The sequence below is a fragment of the Sabethes cyaneus genome, chromosome 2 (assembly GCF_943734655.1).
Source record: "Sabethes cyaneus chromosome 2, idSabCyanKW18_F2, whole genome shotgun sequence".
Classification (NCBI taxonomy): Eukaryota; Metazoa; Arthropoda; class Insecta; order Diptera; family Culicidae; genus Sabethes; species Sabethes cyaneus.
The window spans coordinates 108,756,987-108,776,328 of NC_071354.1; the positions used below are offsets into that span (position 1 = coordinate 108,756,987).

Sequence of the window (19,342 nt, forward strand, 5' to 3'; positions counted from 1 at the left end):
TAGTAGAAAGGCAAAACCATATTTTTTTAGAAAAAATGCCTGTAGCTTCGGAACCGAAGGAGCGTAATTACTTTTGTCCACCTAGATTTGGGTTTCATCCCACGGTGCGGCGCAACATTCCCAGCAGAGCGTGTGCACTTAACGTATGAAACGATCACACCCGCCACGCAGCTTCATCCACATCCGCTATTTGATGACATATACCGATTGATTAGCACTTTGTTTTATTAGAAATACTCTCAAAGCGTTCATACCGAGGTTTCATCCAGGTTAAAACTGTCTAGCATTACGGTTTACGGGTCGATCTGTCAAACTGCGTGTATCGTTTATAAATTTCGGGTTCGAATTAGCACGCACCCAGGCTAATTTATGAAGTAATATTTGAACATACATTGGAGTTTGAGAATAGAATATCATTCTGAAGAAATGTTTATCATATGTGAACATGAAAAAACACTATAGAGATGCTTCAGTAACATCTAAATATCTGCAAAAGTTACATGTTCCAATTATATTTATACAATGTCGTAGAAAGCTGGAAAACTCGATAATAAACCATCACATAACACTGTTCGGCATAGTCCGGTTTTATTTTCCCTTTCATTAGAATAATTTTTATAATGGTTTCGAAGGATCATTTTGGGTATTTATGCTGTCAATCAAAATTTTTCGAATTCGCCTTTATTCTCTACTACAGATAGCACAGCAATTATACATAATTGCTGAATACCAAACATCTGAAAGAAAACCCCGCTTGTTAGAAGCAGATAGGTTTGAAATGAAATCGTTATTCCAGAGCAGTGATGTCAGTACGTTCTTGCTTTCGTATTCAAGAGTATTTGTGTGTGGACAGAGAGAAATTTCAGAACTGCATCCTCAAAACAGACACTATCTATTATCTAATTGCAGTGCCATCATTGGTATCGTATAAGGTTTGTTATCCAAGTTTATATTGAAATACAGAATAGATGTTATTTAATTTTTAGGAGACGGCAAGCGATCTAGCTGAATTTGATTATTTCGATGCTATGCAGCTGATTTCAAAATGCAACAAACCAAGAAATTCTTTCTTTAGCCTTAGGCATTGGATTGTACGGATTGTATGAGAGAAATATATTATTGATTGATAAGATGCATATTTAAAAAAAAAAAAAAGCTAATAATATATCGTGTTAAAGCGCGTGAAAAGCAGTCCAGTACATTTTTTCGTTACCTTGCTACATTTTTCAATCCTTATCAAATCTTTGCGAAATTTTAAAATTTATTGCTGTTGCCATTGAGAATATGTGGAAAATGTTGATTTTTTAATTCCCAGTGGCCAACAATTGTGCTGGGCGTCAATTTAGCATCAAAAATTAACATGTGAGACTTTATATGTCAAAATCATTCATGAAAACAGAGATTATTCGTTTGTTTTTAACGACTTATAATATTTCTTATTTTATGTTTCAACTAATTTTTGGATCAGTATTGACGGATTTCACCCCAACCCGTCTATGGGGCTGGCAGCACCCTCTTAGATTTCAATGAAACTTTTTGTGTGTAAAGAATTCACGTAAATAAACAACTTTGCATACTTAGTTTTTCCAAAGTTGCTCTAGACTAACTCTTGAAAAGGGCTCAATTTTTTTTCTCTTTATTTTTCTAAAACATGATTTAATCCAGCTAATGGTAAAAGGAACCTTTGTTATTGGTCTTACTTGCTATTTGAGATAGAAATCGACAAGTCTTCGAAACATTATTTATCTGTTGGTTAACGTTGAGTTGTGCGTTGGTTTATATCAAATACAATTTTTGGAAATTGAAGTTTACAAAATTGGAACAAAATCGGAGCCCTTTTGAATTTGGATAGATCCTTTTTGTATAAAATTGCTGAGTAAGTATAAGTAAGTTGATACTAATTTGAATAAGTGCAAGTAAAAGTAAGTTGTAAGAGCTAAGAGGAAATATTATTCTTTAACATATACATTGCCTAGTAAAGGTCTAGTTTATTGGTTTTCGAACTATGCAAAATTTTCTGAATGCCATTCTATTTGATTCACATCAATAAAGTTCTGTTGAATAAATTTCATCAATTTTTATTAACCTCTGGTTTTTTTTTTTTTTTTTTTTTTTTTATGGGAGCCTGGACCACTGCGACCATTAGTTAGATCTATTGTGGTATACTCCGAGTTGCTGTTTGCATAATCAGTTCGTTCCATCACTATGAGTCAGCGTGTTGGTCGCCCTATGAATTTGCATTTCCCCCCAAGAAGGTATGACTTCCTTAATGAATTTCAGTACCTTTTTTGTTTCAGCAGACCATATCTCGCTAGGCGTTAGAACGCCCTCTCCGAGAATACGCAGTCTTCGTTGAATTAGAGCGCTGCATTGACACAGTATATGTTCTGAGGTCTCGATCTCAAAATTACAGAATCGACATATGTCATCTGTCAGCTTACCTATATTTTTAAGGTGATATCTGCTCGGACAGTGTCCGGTTAAAAGACCGGTCAGCGTACTCAGATCCATTTTATTCAAACTGATTAAGCTGCGTGTGATGCTTTTGCATGGCGTAATGAAACGCTTTGATTGTCGTAATGTTGGAACAGCTCTCCAGTTGGCATCAATCGTTGATGATTCCCAGACTTTGAGCTCAGCTTTTACGCAGGCTGTGGACACCCCGCAGAATGGCTCAGGCCCAACGAATTCAGTTGACGAACCAATTCTCGCTAAGAGATCGGCCTTTTCATTTTTTTCTATACCGGCATGTCCGGGTACCCAGTATAAATTAACATTGTTAGTTAAAGCCAATTGTCTTAGGGAGAGGATGCACTCCCAAACCAGCTTTGACTGGCATGTGTATGCTTTTAAGGCATTTAGAGCTGCTTGACTATCGGAGAAAATACAGATATTGGCATGTCTGTATTTCCTAGTCAAGCAAATGTTTGTACAAGTTGATATGGCATGTATTTCTGCTTGGAAGACTGTGGGCCACTGTCCCATTGGAATTGATATGTCGATTCCTGGTCCAGTAACCCCAGCTCCTGTGGATTTGCCAATTTTAGAACCATCGGTGTAAAACAGGAGTGATCCCGGACGAGTCTTAGGACCACCTTCTTCCCATAATCTGCGATCGGTTTCGATTACTTTGAAGGGTATATCGAAGTTTGTCCTAGTTTCCATCCAGTCTTCGTTCATGATTACCAGGGTGTTCAGTTGAAAATCTCGGAGGATTCGTAGGTGTCCATTGAGATCTCCATCTTGAAAGTGTTTAACACGCCTAAGCCTAAGAGCACCTTTTTCTGCTTCAAGTTGTACGAATTGGTGCAACGGTAGAAGATATAAAAGAGCATCTAGAGCTTTGGAAGGTGTGCTGGTCATTGCTCCAGTTATTGAAGAGCACGCCATACGTTGTAGCTTTCCAAGCATTTTTTGAGCTGTTATTTGTGTAGTTTTAGGCCACCACAATAGCGAAGCATATGTTAGTCTGGGTCTCACAATTGCCGAATAGATCCAGTGAATCATCCTCGGTTTAAGTCCCCACTTTTTACCAAATGTATTGCTGCAAGCCCAAAGAGCACTGCTTGCTTTTGAGATTGCATACTCTAGATGATCGTTCCAATTTAGCTTATGGTCAAGTATAACACCCAAGTATTTTGTACGTTTGGATAGCTTCAATTGGACTCCCCTCAGCTGCAGATCCGCAATACTGTATTTCCTTCTTCTTGTAAATGGTATTATGACTGTTTTAGAAGGGTTAATACTTAGTCCTTCCAAGTCACACCATTTAAGTGTGTAGTTGAGGGCAGATTGCATTCTATTGGAAATAATATGTTCATACTTTCCCCTTACTAATATTGTTATATCGTCAGCGAATCCTATGGCTTCATAGCCTTTTTCAGCCAATTTATTTAGAAGATCATCGACTACTAGGGACCACAGCATAGGAGATAGGACTCCCCCTTGAGGGCAACCTCTAGTTGGTTTTGTCGTTAAAGTAGATCCTCCCAGTTTTGTAGTTATTGTGCGGTTGGTTAGCATAGCATGTATCCAACTGGAAATGCACCTGTCAAAACCCCGTTCCTCCATGGCTCTATTTATTGAATTGTGGGAGGCATTATCAAATGCTCCCTCAATATCAAGAAAAGCTGCAAGTGAGATTTCTTTATTGTCAAAAGACTTTTCTATTTTCGAAATCAACGTATGAAGTGCAGTTTCAGTTGATTTTCCAGCTTGGTAAGCAAACTGGAATTTGTTCAAAGGTCTTCTTTTTAAATATGATAATTTGATATGAAGATCCATGATTTTTTCAAACGTCTTTAAAATCACGGATGTGAGACTGATTGGTCTGTATGCTTTGGGATTTGTCCTGTCACGTTGTCCCGCTTTAGGAATGAAGATAACCCGGACTTCTCGCCATTTCTTAGGAATGTATCCTAGTATCAAACTTGCCCTAAACATCTTTGTCAGAAGAGGAACCGTGATATCCTTGCTTTTTTGTAATAGCACTGGATAAATTCCATCTAATCCTGGAGACTTGAAGGGACTTATAGAATCCACTGCCCACTCAACTCTCGACTCCGTGAAAATAGCACTGGCTAATTCTTGAACTCCATCTTCGTCCATAATTGAACTAGACTGAGCTGCGTTGAAGCCCTGTGCGTCATCGGAAGACGTTTGAATTGAGCCTGGAAAGTGTGTGTCTATCATGATACTAAGCAATTCCTGAGAATCGGTTGTAAACTGGCCATGTTTATTTTTTAGGCTTCCAAGTCCATTAGTGTGATCTTTTGAAAGGGCTTTGTGAAGTCTTGCTATAACAGGCAAGCTGTCAACTTGCTCGCATGTATTCCTCCAATCCCTTCTTTTAGATTTACGGATTTCTCGATTGTACTCTGTTATACATTCTCTATAATTAGTCCAATCAGAAGTAGCCTTGGCTTTGTTGAAAAGTTTCCTAGTCAATTTTCTAAGCTTTTCAAGCTTTCGATTCCACCATGACGCGTCTTTGCTTGAAGTTTTCCGCTTCAGTGGGCAGCTTTCCTCAAAAGCTGTCATGATATTAGTGGTAAATGTTGACGAGACTGTTTCAAGTTGCTCGATGGAAGCTGTATTATCCATCGGTATGAAATCATCGTTCAAAAGTTTGGAAAAGTAGGTATCCCAATTGGTTTTCCTGGGGTCTCTGAATTGCTCGATTAAAAGATCTCCAGAATTGTAATTAAACATTATATGTCTATGATCAGATAACGATTGCTCATTCGACACATGCCAATTTACAATCATATCTGATAGTTTAAAACTACAAAGTGTTAGATCAAGAACTTCCTGTCTAGTTGATGTAACAAATGTGGGATCATTACCTTGATTACATATGTTAATATTATGCGATAATAAATATTCAAACAAGCACTCACCTCTAAAATTAATGTTGCTGCTGCCCCAAACTGTATGGTGGGCATTTGCATCACACCCAATAATGAGCTGTTTGTTCTTCGATTTGCAGTGTTGAACTAGCGCTGCAACTTCTGTTGGAGGTGTTTCACCGTTGTCTCCTGGGAAATAGGCCGAAGCTACGATGATGTCCGTTTTTCCCCGGGTCGTTGGAACCTCCAATTGTATTGCTACAATATCTCTATTGATGAATTCTGTAACAGGAATAAATTTTTTATCTTCCCGTATTAGAACTGCTGCCCTTGGAGCAGCCTCTGGTTGCTCACGCTGTTTTATTTTGTACAACACGTGTAGATTTTTGCATGCCATTTTGTTTTAAAGTTACAAATTTATGGTAAACTGACATATATTCTTCAATTAACTTGTCATGAGCAAAATGTCATAATTATTCAATGCATTAATATGTACTTTAAATTGTTGGGAAAATAGATCAGTATAAGGTGAAATTAGTAATCATTAGGAAATCATCACTTCTTAATTGTATTGTAGTAAGTGTAAACGACAAATAACTAAATGCGTGGTATGTATACAATGTCTATTGAAGAGTTATGTTATTGATATGGGAAGTATTGTAATCGTATATAAATAAATAAATAATATATTGTCAATTGCAAGGAAAATTGTACCATCCAAAGTGCGATATCGCTCATAAAAGTGCTATTTTGCATTAAATCGTTTCGGTATCTTCGGCGCACTTATTGCTTGGAAGATAACGAAAAAGTGCGCCGAAGATACCGAAACGATTTAATGCAAAATAGCACTTTTATGAGCGATATCGCACTTTAGATGGTACAATTTTCCTTGCAATTGACAATATCGAACTAGTGAATATAACAGAGTTGTATTGCATTCTTAAGACTTTAATCAGATTACTATTTTCGAAAATTTAGTTTTCGTTTACATAGAAAAATATTTAAAAATATACTTATAGCATTGTTTAACAACGATGAAGACAAATATTTGAATGCAAATACTATTGAAGAGATTATAGATATTAGGTACACGTATGCTTCGCGATCGCGAATCATAATATGAATAGATAACGGACAATAGCACTAAAAATATGTTTTAAACATACCTGAAACCAACACACAAGGTTTATAATCTTTAGGATGTTCTTCTACTGCCAATGTGCGCTTTTTTCGCTCACGCAGAAGAGCAGCTCGCTGTGTTTTCCGGTTCCGTCCCATTTCACTTTGTATTAATAAATCTTATTCGCACCGGCAAATAAATAGCATAGTGTAAGGGATCTAGTTTTTCGACCCTGTGCTAGTTATCGCGCTACTGCTGAAATATTCACCAAATAAGTTTCTATAACGGTATTTTTTACAATTTTCGGTGGGAACGGTAGAAGAAAGTCTAGTAAAAAATACCGTTATAGAAAGTTATTTGGTGAATATTTCAGCAGTAGCGCGAAAACTAGCACAGGGTCGAAAAACTGGATCCCTTACCCTAATAATAGACAACCAGAAAAAATTGTAAACAAAAAGACGCGAATCGAGCCCACGACGTACTTGCCGCATACGTTTACTTTGCTAATTTTTCAAGTATGAACAAAAACATTAAAACTTGAGTCACTCGAGAGCTTTACCAAAACCGTTGGTTTTTTCCCTAACATATTAGGCACAACAGGGCACAACAGGTCCCTAACACAACATCACAATGTTGCCATATCCTCAGTTGGATTTCTAATTTTATATAGAGAAAAGACAACAATTTTAGTGTTTCATGTGGCATCACTGAAGAAATGACGAATTCGGACACTATACTACAAGGAATAAAGAAAACGAAAATGGCCTCTGCTGCAAGGGCCGCAAGAGATAAACGCACTCTAAAAATCGATACGTTCGTTTACCGGAATAATTATGGAAACATCTGATTTGTAGTCGGCATGCATTTCACTTTATGTTTGAAAGTAAAATAAATAAAATTTACTAGATTTTCAGATCAAAAGACTCATATGAGTAAAAACAGCTGAAAAGCAAACTTTCGCGGAAAATTCGGTGGATGAAAACTGCGCAAGAGTTTACGCAGGCTCTACATTCATATTTTTCTTGAGTGCATGCCTCGGTGCATGTTGGGTCTGTTTCGTTCGTGCGTATGTGAATTAGATGCTTGTGTGGTTTGATGTTTTGCAAATATTTATCAATTTCGGTTATATATTCATGGAAAATCTTCTAGATATGGTTGTGCAACAGTAAAATATATTTAAATAATGAATTTCAAGTGAAGAACTGTCGCCGGTTTTGTTTAAAAGGTTTATGTAGCTGCGATACGGAATCAGATTAGTGTTGTGTTTTCTCATCAGAGGAACTTTTTTTTCGATAAAGTCAAGTTGCATATGAAAGATTATAAATAAGGTAAGACAAAATAACATTTATCTTAGTGAATTAACCGTGCTACATTTCAAGAATTCTGGCTATAGAGCTACAAAAACTTATTTACTAACACACCTAAAGCAATAATCGTGATCATCAATACGTACTGAGGGCTAATTTCTCGTTAAAGCTGCTATATATCTGGAATTATATCTGGCAGCATGTAGGGGTACGGGGGGTAAGCCCGGCACCCTAAGGGAAATGATCATTTTGTCAGTTCTGAGACCAAATGTTGCTAATTTTTCTTCACAGAATCAATGTTTATTCGGTTTTCAAGTTATGAGACTGTCAGTGCTTTTGATCGGCTATTTTACAAAATACAGTAAATTTTTGAAACAGCCGAAAACATGGTGTTCATCAAGCAGTGCGGGAGAAACCGGCACCCCATGGGGGTAAGACCGGCACCTAATTTTGTCAATCAATTTACTCGATAACTACTGAACCGATTTGTAAGCGGTCACTACCAAATGAAAAGTGATAATGTTCAATTAATTGTTACTGAATTTGGTTGAAATCGGTTAGCGAGCCTCGAAGATATGGGCAGAATACGGGATACGAATCCGTGAACACGAATATGAGAATGGAAGCAATTTAAAATTAACCCATCATGTGCCAAACCCATCATGTGCCACTTTGAATCCCACAGGAATTTAATGACAAGCACCCAATAAGTACCGTAAGCCTCCGGGAAAGTGGCCAGGTTTTTGATTTGTTAATTTGTTAATATTAATTTGTTGTTAAATGTTAATTTATTAATTGTTAATAAAAATACGGTACACGTACTGTTTACCAAAACAATTGATGACACCTTTTTTCTCTATAAATGGCTTTAAATAAGTTCAAGATGATTCAAGGCGAGATAAACGCAGAATGAGCGTTACCGGCGACCTGCAAGTAGCCTGTCTTACCCAGTTCGAAGGGTGCCGGTCTTGCCCCCACAGCACATGTTTTTTTAAGAAGGCGGCATACATACATTCATACATTTACTACACTAATTTATTTCTACTGAAATCTTACTGATGACAAACAATGCTAGAATATGTAGAATAATGAAACTTAGTTTGAAAGTTTTGCTTAGAATTAATGCTTAAAAACTACTCGCGAAAAATTACATCGAGCTCCGCATCGATGGCACTCACGTTTATTTTGTTTATTATTTTGACATTTGGCGATTCATGATTAGCTCGAACTGTTTTAAAATATCTGAAATAATGAATACTATCATGTTCAGTGTTTATTGAAACAATTAATTAATGCTGTCTAGTAAAACTCTAGGGGTGCCGGTCTTACCCCCAGTGCCGGTCTTACTCGCACTACCCCTAACTTGCAAATATAAAGCAGTTTTCAAGCTCAATTCAGTGCTTAGTGGTTACTTGGGTTGATTTCTAAATCGCTATGAGTACCAAATCTCGGGTAAATTTTCAAATAGACCCAAGTGACAATGAGAGATTCTCTTCGCGTCTCCTCTCTTCCGTCTTTCACGGCTACATAAATGCATAGAAGAGGAAATTTCCAAAACATTTAGCTAACTAGGGTAGATGATCCATTAGTTGCGCTACTAAGCACAATATAACTTCATTTTGCTTGTTTATTGAGGTATATGCTTCAATTAATGCTTGTGGGATAAAAATTTATCAAATACAAGGTATTTGTCACAAGGCAAGACAATTGCTTTCGTTGTACGAGAAGCTTTATAAAGAAAAAATGAATTTTCCGATTCAATTATATTGTACCAACAGTTGCGCTAATGTTTCCTTAATTAAGTTTGATGTTCCTTTAATTGTGGTATTCCATATACATTGCTAGGTTGCTAAGTAAAAAAACATCGTAGCAAAACTATAGATGAGCGCCTATAGTTGTGCGCTCCAACTGCGCGTTGGATTTTGGAAAATTGGGATTTTAGCAAATAATGCTTTAATTTTAAATGGTGTAGTCTAACTACCAATACTTCTAAAAACCTGTTTTATATAATGAATGTAATTGTTTTATCTAAAATGCTACGGTGACGAAAATAGGCATTAATAATGAATAGTAGCGCAACTATTGGTACTACCACAACTATTGGATCAAGTCCCTAGTGACTCCGGCAACCGTTTTATGCAAAGCTGATGTGTTAAAATGCATTAGGATCGCCGTAAAAAGCGGAAGAGAGAAGACGCGAAGAGAATCTCTCATTGTCACTTAGGTCTATTTGAAAATTTACCCGATAAATGGTAATACCACCTGTGAAAGTTTGTTCTATTTGTGAAGCAGAATCCACCTTTTCGCGTGCGTAATGGCGGCTAATGGATACAACCTTCGGAAAAAATTAGCCTTTGCCTTTAACAACTTTGTTCACTTCAAGTTGACATTTCCATTCTTGATTGTTGTTGTAGAACTATCAAATGTACGTGAGCGGAGTTGCCAAAAGCAAATAAACATTTTCGAAAAGTATACCCACTAACCAGTCCGCGAAAAGGTGGATAGAGATTTATAAGAGTGCAAAAGACAGACAATATTTTGCACAAATTTCCACAAACGTTCCATATGGCTGCTATATGAGAGTGCAAAAGATCGGCTTGTACTTACATAACGAAATGCAACTGCACATTCAAAGAGACCGTCAAGCTGCCCAACCCCGCCAATTGGCGGGTTAGAATTAGGAGTATTTCTCTTCAAATCGCTATAAATATATTTTTAAATATTAATATACACTAATACCTTCTCATCATAGTTTAATCCATGGTGAATAGATTCACGAATTTGAACCAAATTTCGTCAGATTGTTCGTTTTCGGTCAGAAAGCAAAAATCGAAATTTTGGTGCCGATCGGACATTCCTTCGATTAATGGGAGCACCAGCATTTTTAACCCATTAAGCCCCACACCTTTCCTAGCTGGGACAGAAAGTTGAAACTTTCAGGAAAATTCTCTTTTAGGTCAACTAAGAAAAAGCCGCTGACATGTATTTTTAACTTTGACCATGTGTCCCGCAACGCTACGTTACGAAAACGCAACGCTGGGCGTTAAGGGTATACCATTTTTGCATACCTTCATTATTATGCATATAATTAGGGGAATGTCCCCGGGTATGAAACAGGTTTTGTTTTTTGGCCATAGCTTTTGATCGGATCATCCAATTTTGAATCTTTTTGAAACATTGGAAAGTCTAAACGTATACCTATCTTTTTGCCAAAGAAAGTAATGGGTTTTTGTTTAAAACACAAAAGTTATACCAAAATTTCAAAACATGTTTTTTTGTGGCTAAAAAAAGTGTCCCCGGTTGTGAAACACCTCAGAAAATCGTTAGAAAAGAAATGAAGAAATATAGAAGGAAAATCAAAAATAAAATCATTTATTCATGTAAAATACTAAAAATACAAAATCATTGATCAATTTCTTCGTTTAATCGTCTAAATCTGAATCGCAATAAATGCATGTAAAAAAGCAAGCAGTCTTATTGGCATATTTAAAATGCGCTGGCCTGATACATGTGTTACAAAGAATTGAGTTTTTGGTAAACCTAAATGAATCCTACTGCCATAAAGACTCATAATGCCCCATTTAAAGTTATGTATAAAATAATTGATTTTCTAGATGTTTCACACCCGGGGAACTTGACTGTTTCATAACCAGGGTGGTGGCCATATTGCAAAAAAATTATATAATAATTTTTTAATCAATTATTTCACCTAAAATTTGTCTGCGTGATGAAATAGAGGGCCAAAACTAAGCTTATATGCTTTTACCTGACCTTTTTTATTCCATTTGGTACACAAATTAATCAATTGCAAAACATGCGAAACTTTTTTGGGTGTTTTTTCAAACACGTTTCCTACAAAGCATTGTAAATACTGAAATTTAACCGTTGTTTGCTCAAAAGTTGTATTACTATGAGACTAGACGTTGGTAGTAATTTGACAGCACTAGGATAATAAAAACCCGAATTAATCCACCTAGCGGCGTGACCTAGCCTTTCTACTGCCACAATAATCATTTTTTAATTTCTCAGAAACATCTGAACAGAAAAATAATGTTAACACAAAAGATAATTTTTGCAGACTTGAATGAATATATATAGAAAATTATAAATTAATCCTCTAACGGGTCTACAGACAGCCTTAACTTTCGGGCTTCAGAGCCACATACGAAACTTGTTTTGAATTGATAAAAAAGAAGAAAAACAAAAAGTTATTTATATTCTTTAATTCTACTACTGTGTTTTATTGATAAATACGTATTTCGGTCTCGACGTGTGACCTTCATCAGTATCTAACTAACTTACACTGGTTTGTTTTGAATTGACAATATGAAATATGTGTTCACAGCAGATGTTTTGATATTTTGATATTAATACCATGCGTTCAAAAGTTAGCATCTTTGAAAAACAAGAATTCAGAAAAATTATTATTATACTTCACTTTTGAAGAAATAGGATATGTACAACAAAATGATTAATCTGAAAATTTTACTATTAGTTTGTTTGGCTTCAATTTTGCAACATATCTGAATTAGAAAAAATAACTGATTAGAGCATTAGATATGAAAAAGAGGAATTTCTTAGCTGGTGCTCCTTCAGATAATTATTTTTGCATACAAATCAAAACTTGAGCCTCTTTTGAATGTACTTTCATGAAAAGATAGTCATTAGCCTGATCGCATCGTTTTTACAATGTTAGAGGGTTAGAAAAACAAGAAGAAGTCGAAAAATAGTGCAAAAGCTGCGCCATAAACATGCTTGAGAATGAAAAATATGATCGACATGATTTCCAGCGCTTGTCATTTTGGATTTATTTATTAAAACACGATACCTGACATAAGACATCTGTCCTTTAAAATGTCACTAACGAAAACAAATCTTACAAAATTACTACCGTGCACCGTTTACTTCCTATTTTTCAAATAACATTTCTAAGCTCTAATATCTAATGATTGAAAAGAACATCTATTGATGCGCAAAATTTGTTTGAAATTTGTATAAATTTATTTGGAAAAATCAACTCACTAGTATTTTTAATCCTATACACCACTTTACCGACATGCTTAAATTAACTGCTTTTTTCGCTTTTTGCTTTTCTTGTACAATTGTGAGTAACAGCAAGTGAAGAAAATGACAATTGAAATCTGAAATCAAAGAAAGAAAAATCTTTTCGATTGAATCCCACTATTTAATATTTATTTGCAACAGATACGTAGTTCGCCTACGACGTGCAGGCTTCATCAGTGTCTTATTTCAAAGCGTATACGTATCTGTTGCAAATAAATATTAAATAGTGGAATTTAGTCGGTAAAAGTTTTTTTCTTTTCTTTAATTTCAGAGATCGTATTCCACTAAGAGGCTTCAAAAACTTCAGACAATTGAAATGTTTCTCACTTTTCTTGAATTTCAATGCAAATTAGAAAATTGCAAATTGTCATCACATACACACGTACATACATACATACATACATACATACATACATACATACATACATACATACATACATACATACATACATACATACATACATACATACATACATACATACATACATTCATTCATACATACATACATACATACATACATACATACATACATACATACATACATTGAATACAATCAACATTTGGTTGATATGTTTTGATTTCACACGTTTTAACGGTTTAATATACGGTGCTCAAGTGTTAAAGTTTGAATAACTTTTGAATGAACCGTCCGATTTTAAATAACTCGGTTTCGTTTGATAGATCTCAGCAGTAATTGTCAAATAATAATAAAATGTGTGATGTTTTTCATTGAATTAATGTTTATATGTTTCAAAAATATGTTTTAAATACTATTTTTTCACATTTCTTTATGTAACTTTCAAACTACAAGGCCAATCGTCATGAAATTTGGAAGTTAAGGGTTTGCAAGACTCCTCTTTCATATGCAATCAATTTTGTTCAAATCGGTTAAGGGACCTGTGAGATAATGAAGTCCCATATTTTTCGTATTTTTATACATAACTTTTGAACTAAAAGTCCGATCAAAATGAAATTCAATAGCAACCTATGGGACGCCTAGACCTTTCATTTGACACTAAGAACATTAAAATCGGTCCAGCCATCTCCGAGAAAAGTGAGTGAGATTGAAAGCGTTACATACCCACACACACACATAAACACACACACACACACACACACACACACACACACACACACACACACACACACACACACACACACACACACACACACACACACACACACACACACACACACACACACACACACACACACACACACACACACACACACACACACACACACACACACACACACACACACACACACACACACACACACACACACACACACACACACACACACACACACACACACACACACACACACACACACACACACACACACACACACACACACACACACACACACACACACACACACACACACACAGAAAATGCTCAGTTTTCGAAACTGAGTCGAATGGTATATGACATTCGGTCCGCAGGACCTTCTTTCCATTTCCGGTTTTCCAAGTGATTTCTATACCTTTATACTATCTATACCTATAAAGAAGGATTTCTGTCTGTCTGTCTGTCTGTCTGTCTGTCTGTCTGTCTGTCTGTCTGTCTGTCTGTCTGTCTGTCTGTCTGTCTGTATTTTGTTCCTTATAGAATCGAAAACTACTGAACCAATCGGCGTGAAAATTTGCATGTAGAGGTTTTTGGGGCCAGGGAAGGTTTTAGTGATGGTTAGAGACCCCTCCCCCCACTAAGAGGGGGGGCTCCCATACAAATGAAACACAAATTTCTGCATAACTCGAGAACTAATCAAGCAAATAGAACCAAATTTGGCATGTGGGTGTTTTCGGTGACAAGAATTTATTCTAGGGTAATTTGAGACCCCTCCCCTCTTTATAAGGGGAATTATAACTCCTCTCCCCTTTAAGAGGGGGGGCTTCCATACAAATTTCCTCATAACTCGAGAACTAATCAAGCAAATGGAACCAAATTTGGCATGTGTGTGTTTTTGGAGACCAAAATTTTTTCTATGATGAATTGGGACCCCTCCCCACTTTAGGAGGGGGGGCTCCTATACAAGCGAAATACAAATTTCCTCATAACTCGAGAACTAATCAAGCAAATGGAACCAAATTTGGCATGTGAAGGTTTTCGAAGGCAAGAATATTTTCTATGATGAATTGGGACCCCTCCCTACTTTAGGAGGGGGGGCTCATATACAAGCGAAATACAAATTTCCTCATAACTCGAGAACTAATCAAGCAAATGGAACCAAATTTGGCATGTGAAGGTTTTCGAAGGCAAGAATATTTTCTATGATGAATTAGGCCCCTCCCCACTTTAAGAGGGGGGGCTCCTGTACAAATGAAATACAAATTTCCTCATAACTCGAGAACTAATCAAGCAAATGGAACCAAATTTGGCATGTGTGTGTTTTTGGAGACCAAAATTTTTTCTATGACGAATTGGGACCCCTCCCCACTTTAGGAGGGGGGGCTCCTATACAAACGAAATACAAATTTCCTCATAACTCGAGAACTAATCAAGCAAAGAGAACCAAATTTGGCATGTGTGTGTTTTTGGAGACCAAAATTTTTTCTATGACGAATTGGGACCCCTCCCTACTTTAGGAGGGGGGGCTCCTATACAAGCGAAATACAAATTTCCTCATAACTCGAGAACTAATCAAGCAAATGGAACCAAATTTGGCATGTGAAGGTTTTCGAAGACAAGAATATTTTTTATGATGAATTGGGACACCTCCCCACTTTAGGAGGGGGAAGCTCCTATATAAGCTAAATATAAATTTCCTCATAACTCGAGAACTAATCAAGCAAATGGAACAAACTTTGGCATGTAGGTGTTTTTGGAGGCAAGATTTTTTTCTATGATGAATTAGGACCTCTCCTCACTTTAGTAGGGGGGGCTCCTATACAAATGAAATACAAATTTCCTCATAACTCGAGAACTAATCAAGCAAATAGAACCAAATTTGGCATGTGGAGGTTTTTGGAGGCAAAAACATTTTCTATGGTGAATTAGGACCCTTCCACACTTTAACAGAGGGGGCTTCTACACCAATGAAATACAAATCTATACCTATAAAGAAGGATTTCTGTCTGTCTGTCTGTCTGTCTGTCTGTCTGTCTGTCTGTCTGTCTGTCTGTCTGTCTGTCTGTCTGTCTGTCTGTCTGTCTGTCCTGTGTTCCTTATAGAATCAAAAACTACTGAACCAATCGGCGTGAAAATTTGCATGTAGAGGTTTTTGGGGCCAGGAAAGGTTTTAGTGATGGTTAGAGACCCCTCCCCCCACTAAGAGGGGGGGCTCCCATACAAATGAAACACAAATTTCTGCATAACTCGAGAACTATTGCTTGATTAGAACCAAATTTGGCAAGTGGGTGTTTTCGGTGACAAGAATTTATTCTAGGGTAATTTGAGACCCCTCCCCTCTTTATAAGGGGAATTATAACTCCTCTCCCCTTTAAGAGGGGGGGTTTCCATACAAATTTCCTCATAACTCGAGAACTAATCAAGCAAATGGAACCAAATTTGGCATGTGAAAGTTTTCGAGGGCAAGAAAATTTTCTATGTTGAATTAGGACCCCTCCTCACTTTAAGAGGGGGGGCTCCTGTACAAATGAAATACCAATTTCCTCATAACTCGAGAACTAATCAAGCAAATGGAACCAAATTTGGCATGTGTGTGTTTTTGGAGACAAAATTTTTTTCTATGATGAATTGGGACCCCTCCCCACTTTAAGTGGGGGGGGCTCCTATACAAACGAAATACAAATTTCCTTATAACTCGAGAGCTAATCCAGCAAATGGAACCAAATTTGGCATGTAGGTGTTTTTGGAGGCAAGAATTTTTTCTATGATGAATAAGAACCTCTCCCCACTTTAGGAGGGGGGGCTCCTATACAAATGAAATACAAATTTCCTCATAACTCGAGAACTAATCAAGCAAATAGAACCAAATTTGGCATGTGGGTGTTTTCGGTGACAAGAATTTATTCTATGGTAAATTGAGACCCCTCCCTCTTTATAAGGGGAATTGTAACTCCTCTCCCCTTTAAGAGGGGGGGGCTTCCATACAAATTTCCTCATAATTCGAGAACTAATCAAGCAAATGGAACCATATTTGGCATGTGGGTGTTTTTGGAGGCAACCATTTTTCCCATTATGAATTAGGACTTCTTACCTTTTTAGGAGGGGGGGGGGCTCCCATTCAAACGAAATACAAATTTGCTCATAACTTTAGAACTAATCAAGCAAATGGAACCAAATTTGGCATGTGAGAGTTTTAGATGGCAGAATTTTTTTTCTGTGGTGTATTACGACCCCTTTCCCTTTTAAGAGGGTGGGCTCCCATACAAATGAAATACAAATTTCCTTATAATTTGAGTACTAATCAAGCAAACGGAACCAAATTTAGCATGTAGGAGATTTTTCAGTCTTGAATTTATTTTATGATAGTTAGAGACCGACCTCTCACCCCTGTGGTAGGGAGATATGGACTCTCATACAAATAAAACAGAAATTTTTGCGAAACTCAAAAACTAATCCAACTCGAGAAATTCGAGACTCTTCCATAAAACATTAATCAATAACAAGACCACAAAAACTATCTATAGTAACACTAGATCATTCAGGACGAGCCGGTCGCGAGTGTTGCCGGTGACCCGCCGTCGGAAGCGCCGCCCACTGGGGGGCTTGCAAAACTCGAGATAGTGACAAAGATCATCCGAGATTCATGATTTATGTACAACACAGGTTAATTTGTGGCAATACGAAGTTTGTCGGGTCAGCTAGTATATTTATATAGTAGAAAGGCAAAACGTTAAAAACTACGGGTGTTTCACAACCGGGGCCGTTTCACAATAGGGGACAATCCCCTACTTCATACTTTTTTACCGTTAAATCAAACTTGGGATTTTTTTTGGGATTTTTAGTATTAATAAAGATGAAATGAACGAGTAAGAGTATTACACGTTATGTTTTATGATAGATATCGAAACATTTGGGTTGGATACCATCTTTGCAATAGACGCATAGTATGCAGTTTGAATGCTAAATATATGTCATTGCAGATGATTAAATGCCTACACGTTCCGGAAAGGTTGTAACATTAAATGTGGGCCCATGAAACTGTCGTTGCTGTCACTCAATTCCTCGAGACATTCCGGAGGCAAAGTTACTTTAACGATTTTATTACGCTTTTATCGCAACGGCTGCTCCATCTGCCATCAGTGTTTGAAGCTGTGAATTCTATGTTACGTAAACTTTTATAATGTTTCCGGGATATTTTGAACAAGCGAATGATAAGATTTATATTAATTTGTTTACTAAAAACGCGTAAAACCTATCCTAAAATTACGAAAATAATCAAAATTGTGAAACAAAGTATTTTTTGGTAAGCAACCCATCCTTACTAACACTGATTACCAGATCAGGCGTTAATAGAGGTAAAATCGAGTTTTATGAGCATTTTTCGTTAAATATCTGAAAAATAGCAAAACCTGTTGTTTTGTCACAGCTGTAATTATGTTACATGTTGAGCAAAAAAAGGTCGATTAGATGTTTTTCCAATCTTTCTTTGTTTCTCAGGGTCCAAGTTGATATCTTAAGCCGGGCCTCCTCTAGAATCGAATGAAAATGTGTTGCGTTTACGCAACGCTGCACAATAGTCGGAAAATTGCGATTTTTGGCCAAAATTATTTTTTAATTTCAAATTGATTCTAGATTATATTTGTTACAAAAGAAATGATTTAAACTTATAATAACTCATATTTAGGGTGATTTGGGGAAAAATGATCAAATGTTTTCGATATAAATATTTGCTTGACAAAAAAAAAATTTTTTTTCTCGCGGGGATTCTCCCATTCTCTCATTGAAACTCTCTTCAGGTACTAAATAAATTTAGTAACAAAGATAATCAAATTTGTTGAAAGAGTACTTAAAATTTTAAAGATATGCTAAAAATATGACAATTTTAAAAATTTGTTTTTTCGGAAAACGTCAAATTATAGCAAATTTTTAATTCATGTTTTGATAAAACATACTTCGAGCTTTCAGACGCACTTTAAGAAACTGCGGCGACAAGAGGCGACAAGAGTTGTTTTTTTGATTAAAGTTTATGAGAATTTCATTTTTATTATAAGTAGCCTATGGTGCTCCTCATTGAGTTTAAATTTGTTTTCATTTCAGTTTTTAATAGACCAAGATATCAGTTTTAAAATGATATATAACAATAATATTTACATCCTCGATAACTATTTAATTTTTTGACTTTTTGAAAATGACTTATTTTTCAAACTTTTGAAATGGGCAACTTTGACGGCTTATTTCTACATGATATTTTTTTTCTATCAAAATTTAATTCGCGAATCATAAAAATATAGATAATTTACTACAAAACCGCGTTTAAACATGTACTTAAACGTGAAATTTTACATTCGGCAATTTTGGCCGCTACTTTATATGGGGCCCTTCTTATGTGCGCTGGGAGAAAACGGGTTAAGGAAAATACTCTTTTTTATC

The 19,342-nt window shown here is 36.3% G+C and overlaps 1 protein-coding gene across 1 annotated transcript; it reads right to left on the reverse strand.

The window, feature by feature from the left end:
* Positions 1–2,187: 2,187 nt before the first annotated feature.
* LOC128735847 (uncharacterized) lies at positions 2,188–6,626 on the reverse strand. The gene is made up of 5 exons (XM_053830330.1): positions 6,515–6,626; positions 5,400–5,630; positions 4,359–5,345; positions 2,975–4,130; positions 2,188–2,872 (listed from the first exon to the last, which is right to left on the reverse strand). Exons 1-5 carry the CDS (start codon positions 6,624–6,626, stop codon positions 2,188–2,190), a joined length of 3,171 nt encoding a protein of 1,056 aa, XP_053686305.1.
* Between the last annotated feature and the right edge of the window lie 12,716 nt (positions 6,627–19,342).

Bases quoted from the DNA above. Each gene is read 5' to 3' on its own strand.
- LOC128735847 (XM_053830330.1), bottom strand. From the start codon at position 6,626: ATGGGACGGAACCGGAAAACACAGCGAGCTGCTCTTCTGCGTGAGCGA. The intron at 5,631-6,514 runs GTATGTTTAAAA...TTCCTGTTACAG, and splicing joins ACCTTGTGTGTTGGTTTCAG to AATTCATCAATAGAGATATT. The intron at 2,873-2,974 runs GCCCACAGTCTT...TTTCTCCGATAG, and splicing joins TCAATTCCAATGGGACAGTG to TCAAGCAGCTCTAAATGCCT.